This window comes from Thamnophis elegans, chromosome 1, assembly GCF_009769535.1.
Source record: "Thamnophis elegans isolate rThaEle1 chromosome 1, rThaEle1.pri, whole genome shotgun sequence".
Lineage (NCBI taxonomy): Eukaryota > Metazoa > Chordata > Lepidosauria > Squamata > Colubridae > Thamnophis > Thamnophis elegans.
In genome coordinates, this window is record NC_045541.1 from 68,543,276 (window position 1) to 68,551,623 (window position 8,348).

The 8,348-nt window shown below is 41.4% G+C and overlaps 1 protein-coding gene across 1 annotated transcript; it reads right to left on the reverse strand.

Moving 5' to 3' along the window:
• Window positions 1–706: 706 nt before the first annotated feature.
• Window positions 707–7,313, reverse strand: BTBD18 (BTB domain containing 18). The gene is made up of 2 exons (XM_032212400.1): window positions 7,187–7,313; window positions 707–2,685 (listed from the first exon to the last, which is right to left on the reverse strand). Exons 1-2 carry the CDS (start codon window positions 7,311–7,313, stop codon window positions 707–709), a joined length of 2,106 nt encoding a protein of 701 aa, XP_032068291.1.
• Between the last annotated feature and the right edge of the window lie 1,035 nt (window positions 7,314–8,348).

Genomic DNA, 8,348 nt, shown 5'->3' on the forward strand with positions numbered 1-8,348 from the left:
ATTCTTATCCTGTTTCCATGTCTTTATATTGCCTTTGAACTGCTAACTCAATGTAGTAGCTCCCAGCTTGGGACTGAATTTTTTATTTCCAGGTTTGATTAATTCACTAGCCATTAAATAAAACATTAAAAAAATATTGAAGGGAAGCAAAGGACTTAACAGTTAAGGACAACACTGTTTCACAACAGCTCTTCCCCGAAAACATAATTTTGTCCTATGAGTAGTCGCGCTTTAAACTCTTGACCAATGTTTTAAAATCTTGTGTTTACTATAAGCCAATTACATTATGATCTATAAAGGAAATTAAATAGAACACACTTGTGTAAAATTATTACCGGCCCCAAGATGTCTCTCACAACATAAAACATTACTTTTCACAGAAGTAATGCTGTATATTTCCTATCCCACAAGAGGCTAGAAGGACCCCAGCATCCTGGAAGGGTGGCCTGTACGCAAAGAATAGATTATACCAATGTCACGGTCATGATTTAGTGAGGCTGAGAATTGGTGATAATGAAGCAGCCTCTCCCCAATTTGATTTTAAAGGGGGCTTTTCCATCATCTGATCAAAATACTCAAACATATTTTGGAATCTATTAATTGCGGCAGATTCCTTACTATTTGCCATGGAATTTTACGTGCAATATTGTCTGGTAGCCCACCTCACCAAGTAGTCAAAGTAATTCCTTGCCACTACTTGCACTCACTAGTTCAGAACATCCACTTCAGTTTCAGATATAGGAGAAAGATCTGGCCGGACACTTTCAATATTAAGAAAGAAGTCCTCTATCCCAACATCTATAGTTTCTTCTAGGCTGGCTAAGAAAGATGACAGCTTGCAGTCCACGTGCTGCACAGGGTTGCTCATAACAGCTTCAGTAAGTGACTTTGTTTCTTTATCTGAGATTCCCAAATCGTAAGTTAGAGGTCCTTGGTCATCACCTGTCCAAGTATCAGACAAAGGCTCAGCAATTTTTACAGTCCCATTTGTGGATTCAGACAGCTGACACTGAGTTTTTGCCCAATCCCCCAGTTGGGGAGAGGCTGACCTGGACAAGGAAAGGCAGTCACCTTTAGGCTCAGGTGTTACAAGAGGAAGACAGTTAAGGACAGGGTCCAGCAAAGAGCTCCCATTTGTTGAGTCAGCAGCTTCACTACTTTTTATCTTGTCCAACTGTGGATCTACTGTACAACATCTCTCTTTTTCTTCAATTCCAACTTTCCCTGGGACATTCTCATTTGCCTGGGGAGAAGCACACAGACTTTGTGTAATCGTGGTGCTCTGGATTCCCCCAGTGGCATCCTCATCAGCCAGCAGCAAGTCTAGCATTTGTTCCAACTCTCCAGCTGAAGCAAGGCTATCATACTGCTCCTCCTTGACCAGATGATCCAGCACAAATGCCTCCATGTCACAATGATTCCCAGCAGCATCAGCTCCTTCATCCAAGGCCACCTTCTTCTCAGGTAGTTCTGGTTGTTTTATCACACTCTTTTCAGGACCCGGTGCAGCCTCAGCAGTTGCAGGGAGCAGTTTAGGAGACCAGGCCAACTGCTGCACATCTACTTCTAGTTTAGGATCTCTGGGTTGAAATTGGGAGCCCTCAGCTTTCAAAGTGTGCACACCATTTTCCCCCACTGTCGGCTGCACGGCAGGCGATTCATGCACCACTTCCCAACAACTGCCATTGATAACTTTTCTGAGCTTTACCCGGCCTATGTGACCTATTTCTTGGGGAAAGTTTGGGCAGGATGCTGGATCACTGGAGGTGCGCTTTCTGCCTTTAGTTTTTGGAAGAAGAGGGGGGCTTCTGAATTCACAAAAATGGTTATCATCTTCTTTTTTAATCTCCTCCTTGACAGGACATTTTTGTCTCCACAGACGTTTAACAGACCTTGGTGATTTGCTGGATGTCACAGTGCAATGGTCTTTGGTGGCACAAGACGTAGACAGAGATGGCAAGGAAAGCTTTGGACGGCTGAGCTTTATCTTTTTTGAATTCTGCAAACTGGCTCTAGTGTGTGTATCTTCAGCCTCAGTCTCCTTTCTGTGCAGATTATCATTCTCACTGCTGCCCATTATATTCCTTATTGTGCCTGGAGGACGTTTTTTAACTTTTGTTTTCAGGGGATCAGCAGTAATAGTTTGGCATTTTGAAATCTGTTTGTCACTACTCAGCAATGCTGTAGTAAGCTTTTGCTTCTTTACGTCCTTCTGATCAGTACTGTTGTGGCTATTTATTTCTTTGGAGCCTGGTATAAAATTACTGCCGGGTGTTGTTTGCTTGCCTGTAGCTACCCAGGATGTCAAGCTACCTTTAGAAGGAGCAGAAGAATGAATTAAACTTGTCTCTGGTCTGGTCATTGGACTGGTTATCTGCAAACAGTTCCTGTTTAATCGCCGGCCCAGGTTTTTTTTTACTAACTTTCCTCCTTCTAACTGTAAAGAATCAAGTTCTGACACCTGAAGCTGTCGTGCAGCTGCAAGAATATCCTGAGCTTCTTCCCGGGACACCTCCATTTCAGATGTATAGAGGAAATCTACCAATTTCCGCAACGCTCCAATTTTCAGCCCCCGAATTTCCAGCACCACCTTGTGTCCCTTGGGGGGCATTTCTCGCTCCAACTGCTCTGTGAAGAAGGGGCTGCAGGCCGACAGGATGCAACAATGAGCTGGAATGGCTTCTCCTACAAAGAACACCATTATTAGCAGGTACTTTACCAGTGGGACCATCAATTTTGACTGAAGATGTTCTCCACCGGCTAGCCTTGAAATTCTCCCGCAGTCAATATATAATGTCGGGAAAGTGAGAATTGTACTGGGTCAGGGCAAAGACATATCTTGTCCTAAATTCTACTCCCAGGGCAGCTAACCAGAAGCACTTTAGGAAGACTATTTTACTCGCCCTAGCAAGAAATGGAAGGAGCATGCTAACTCAAATGCACCCTGAAGCAACATCTCCCCAAGCAACCGTCTTTGCTCCCTTTTTCTGACAGAACAGAAGTGCAAAGAAATGGAAGGGCAGAGTATTAGAGAGGAATCTGGGCTTCAGGGTAGATGAAAGGGCCTGGTCCATTCACCAGTTATTGCCATAAGTATTAAACTGCTTTTTTCACGTTAATTTAAAATAGTTGTACTTTTAAAACAAAGTTACAAGAACAGGGTTCCTTGCAAGGGATATTTTAGCTCACTCTTCCTTTTACATCAACTTACTGGGTAGTGTTAACGTACATATTTTAATAAACAAAATCATACCTGCATCTTTCCTAACTAAATTTGTTTAGAGTTCTTAGATTAGTAAGGCTTCTTTAAGGCAAATGCTTAGCAATTTGGTCTAGTTATTTGGGGACAATTGAGTAACAAAAACAATTGCAAACTGTACAAACTGCCATTATGTATTTTATTCACAATTAATAAGATATTAAACAAATCCATAGGCATGCCCGAGGTAAAATTAAGCACCTCAAATGGCTCCATAGATTTCAATGGAAGAATTCAACACAAAAACAAAGAACAAGTAGCAATGGCAGCACTCCAAATAGCTTCCCTGGATCTATCACAAAATTATTATTTTTTGCACAATTTCACTTTGGCTAGATGTTTCAAGTGCCAAGGCTTAATACAGGTAATCTTCAACTTACAACGACAATTGCGCCCAAAACTTCTGTTGCTAAACAAGGCAATTGTTAAGTGAGTTTTGTCCCATTTCACAACCTTTCTTGCTACAGTTGTTAAGTGAATCACTGCAGTTGTCAATAACAGCATTATAAAGTGAATCTGGCTTTTCCATTGATTTTGCTTGTCAGAAGGTCACGAAATGACCATATGACCCCAGCACACTGCAACCATCATAAATAGGAGCCAGTTGCCAAGTTTCTGAATTTTGCCTACATAACTATGGGGATGCTGCAACAGTCATAAGTGTTAAAAATGGTCATGTCATTATTTTTCAGTGCCATTATAACTTTGAATAATCATTAAACAAACGGTTGTAAATCAAGGACTACCTGTACTCTAGTCCTATTCAGAACCCAACTTCCATATTGCAAGCCACTTTACTTAAAAGGGATGGAAATGAGGGGACTTTCCACCTCTACAGATAGTTCTCGACTTACAATCACAATATTGGTCACTGAGCAAAGACGTTATTAAGTGAGACCAGTGACGTGCAGTAAGGGGAGGCACAGTCTCACCACTGTCATCATGAAAAGGAAAAAAAATGTAAAAGGAAAAAGGCAAGAGCTGAGGTGAGGCTAGCTAGCTGTTGCCTCACTGTGAATAACTGCCTAACTGTTTTAAAAAGCCTCTAAAAGCGCCCTCTACTATGAGGCAGGAGAACTGCATGCCTCATCTAGTCTAGTTTGACTTCTAAGGCGTTTTATGATCGCTCGAGCAGAGTTAAGCGAGAGTTAAAAGCCTAAAAAAATCCCGAGGTAGGTGAGGCACGCAGTTCTTCTGCCTCATAGTAGAGGGTGCTCGTTCTTCCTGTGACTCAACACTACCCCTCTTCCCTTTTTCTTCCCTTCTCGCTTGCAATACAGTGACAATAAAGGGGGAGCGCAGAAATGTACCTTTATCTCTTCATTGATTTCCCTTTTTACAGGATGAGCCAGCTTCCTGCTTCTTTTATTTTCTGGAGGTCTCACTTCTTTCTCCATTTCTGCCATTTTATTTTATTTTTTTGTTTGGTGTACGTGCATGTATATGTGTATGGCGCACACGAATGTGTGTGTATCTACTTTGGTGGGGATGAAATGGCTGTTGGTATTATTTCGGGAAAAGCTTTCGGGAAAAGGTTGTGGAGAGTAAGGGAGGGAGGATGGAGGTGGCTTTTAGCGCTGATTTGTTTCCCTCTCTTTTCTCTCATTCTTTCCCTTCAGCTCTCTTTCATTTCTCTCTCCCTCTCCCCCTTCTCTCTCTAATTTGTTTCCTTCTCTTTTCCCTCTCTCCTATTCTCTCCTTCCAGCTCTCTCTATCTCTCTTTCTCCCCTTTTCTCTGTCGTTGCGGGGACAGCAACTCCTTCCGCTGCGGAGAAGAGCCACACTGTGCAGGAGACTCCTCAGCACTAGACTCAGGTCAGCACAAGCCGCAGCCCCCTTCATGTTGGCTCTGGAAGGAGGAGAATGGGACCGCGGCTCGTGCTGACTTGAGTCTAACGCTGAGGAGTCTCCTGCACAGCGTGGCTCTTCACCGCAGCACAGCCAGGTATTTACTTCTCAGTGGTGGCAGCAGAAGGAGTGGCTGTCCCTGCTGCCATGATCCCGGCCCAGAAAAGTATTTTGCTTGCACGCGCAAGGAAGAGATGAAAAGAAAAGGAGAGAAAGAGGGGGGAGAGAGAGAGCAATGAAAGAGAGCTGAAGGGAGAGAATGAGAGAGAGAGAAAAGAGAGGGAAAGAAATCAGGGAGAAAGAAAGGAAGAGAAAAAGAAAGAAAGAAAGTTTATCAGACCCATGACAAAAGCAATGGCAAGCTAGAGCTCTTGCCAAGAAAACTGTAGTTTGCCAGAAGGCACAAATTGGAAGCAAGTCTGATTTTTAAAAAATAAAATAACAGAGATGGCAAAAAATGCATCTGAAAATAAGATTTATAATTTTGGATAACATTTTATATTGTCAAACTCAAAAGGTTTTTGATACTTAATTGTCACCATCATCATCTCTCTCTCTCTCTCTCCTCCCCCTGTCGTCCCTTGTGGAAAACACAACAAGGAACTCCTCGGCTCCTTGCTCCCCCCCCCAAATCTCTTTTTTTTTGTTGTTGGCCACTGGTGGTCACCGCATACGGCCCTTGGCGATATGCTCTTGCCCACCACCCCTATGAAACGTGCAAGAACGGGACAACACAGCGCGGATCCTTTTATTAAAAAACCCTGTATTACAAAGGCATTTTAATAAAAAGATTGCGATGACGTCAGTGCCTCACCAGCCATAAACCTCACTGCATGTCACTGAGTGAGACATATTATTGCTTCCCTCAACCACAATCCTGGCACTCACAGTTGTGGTCGTTAAGCAGACAGAGTGAAAGTGCTGCCTGCTTGCAAGGCTAAATCCCCCTGGCAGCTTTCAGCCACCCCTGAGATGAGAGGGGAATCCTCTTGGCAGAAAGCAGCAGCTTGCAACCTTCTCTGCTGCCGATTTTCCCATTGACTTCCACAATGGATGGAGAGGAGGGTTTATCTACAATCCTGAAGATTTGAGCTCTGTTCCTACAGCCCAATGAAGGAATCCTCCCCCTTCCTCCATCCAAGTCTCCTTATGCAGTGATGCAGTGGTTAGAATGCAGTATTGCAGGCTAATTCTGCTAACTGCCAGCAATTCAATCCTGACCGGCTCAAGGTTGACTTAGCCTTCTATTCATCTGAGGTTGGTAAATGAGGACACATATTATTGGGAGCAATATGCTGATTCTGTAAACCATTTAGAGTGAGCTGTAAAGTACTATGAAACGATATAGTGCTATTGTGTCTGCTTAACAGCTTGAGAGATTAATTAATGACCATATGGAAGTGCCTGGATTGTGATCATCAAGCTGAACAGTTGGACAGGCATTTCGCCTAATGACTATTTTGCTCAATGATTGAAATTCTGGTCCAATTGCAGTTGTAAGATGAAGACTACCTGCATTGGCAATTTGGTGGAAGGACAAAGCATTCAAAATTCCATTCTTCCTCAATCTAATAGCCTATGGATATGAGGGATTCTGGGAGTCACAGTCTGAGGTGCACCAAATTTAGTGAGGTAGCAAAATGGATTCACAGGCAATTTCATATTACTTTAAATTTCAAAGCAAGTCATGGCACTGAAAACAGGATATTCATCATATTTCATATTAAACTATTCCAGTAACAAAATGAATAGACATTTTGGATAATTGGAGAACTATGCATATCCTATAAAAGGGATACTCTGCACTAAACCAAAGCTATTGCTCCTTTCTATCCAACAAAGCATGATAAATATACACATATACCGAAAAACATGGGTAACGCATGAAAAAAATGTATGAGACTGAAAAATAAGGTTCCTCCCCCCTTAAAAAAAAACATGTTGCATATAGGCATCTACCATTTGAAAAACTTTTAGAGGACTTGCAAAACTCTAAAAGAAATTCAGCCAAAATACCAGAACTTGATCCACTCTATTTATTTTAGAAACCTATCTCTCAGACTTTAGAAAAATTAGTACCTTCTGCTTGTAGGACAACATCACAAAATAAGTCAGCCCTTTGTTGGCGATGGAGTTGTAGGAACAGCATACGGAGTAGACGAGAATTCCTATATAGAATCTTGGGATTTGTAGCTGAAGAACTCATGGTAACAGAACTTTCCCTCATTGTATATCAGATTTCTATGAAATAAATGTTGCCCATATTAGCCTTGCAATTGAAGTCTATGCTCAATTCTCATCGAACAGAGTTCAATAGCATTTATTTCAACTTAATTCAGAATTTACAGTCTGGTGGCATACTACCCAGCACAGGAAATATATTTACATTTTTGAACTGCCTAATTTGCTCAGTAGGAAATAGTCTTATGGATTTTTCAGTCACTGTTGATCATATTAAACAAAAGTCCTAAAACACAGGGGCAGAACAATTCAAAGTACAGGTATCATTACATCTGATATGTAATGGCTACATTAGCAATCTTGCTAAATGTCAAACTTTCTTCAAAGCTTTATGAAACAAGAAGGCACTCTAATTCAGAAATTCGATTCTAATTCAGAAACCTGGCATTCCTGGAGTAATAAGTTGTTCCAAAATGTGTACCTTCACATAAACAAAACCATATTTAAAATTTACATAGAGGAGTTTCTTCCTCTCATCATGCAGTTATGTTTCAAACTGTGTCTAGTGTGGGGAGGAAATGCCACTTGTGGAAGATACACATTCTACTGTCAGGGTTGTAGTTTATCTGGGGCAGGAGGCAGGGGCCAGTAACCTCTTAGTGCCATGATGGCAAACCTATGGCATCAAATAAATGTGGCTGGGGGCTATTTGGAAAGAAAATTTCAAAGAATTTAAGGGATGAATAAAGGACCCAAGGAATTTGTAAAGTTTAAACATTTTACCCCAAACCTACTAACAATGCAAAAAGGAACAAATATTTAACTTCATATACTGAGGACCAAAATAGGAGAGAGACAGATTGCAAGTTCTGTATTAACTTATAGCTTACAGAAATCACAAATGAACAAGAATATGCATATAATTCAAGAAATCAGAAAAATGTCAAACTCATCAAAATCTGTTTTTAAGGTAATCCTGTAACAATCAAATTAGATAAGATATTCTCTAATTTATATAACAGACTAGTTGTGCAGAATACATTTTTTAACCTGATACTTC

Excerpts from the sequence above, each read along its gene's own strand:
- BTBD18 (XM_032212400.1), bottom strand. The coding sequence starts at position 7,313 with ATGAGTTCTTCAGCTACAAATCCCAAGATTCTATATAGGAATTCTCGT. Across the intron at positions 2,686-7,186 it reads TGTTGTCCTACAAGCAGAAG|GAGAAGCCATTCCAGCTCAT; the intron begins GTACTAATTTTT and ends TGTTCTTTGTAG.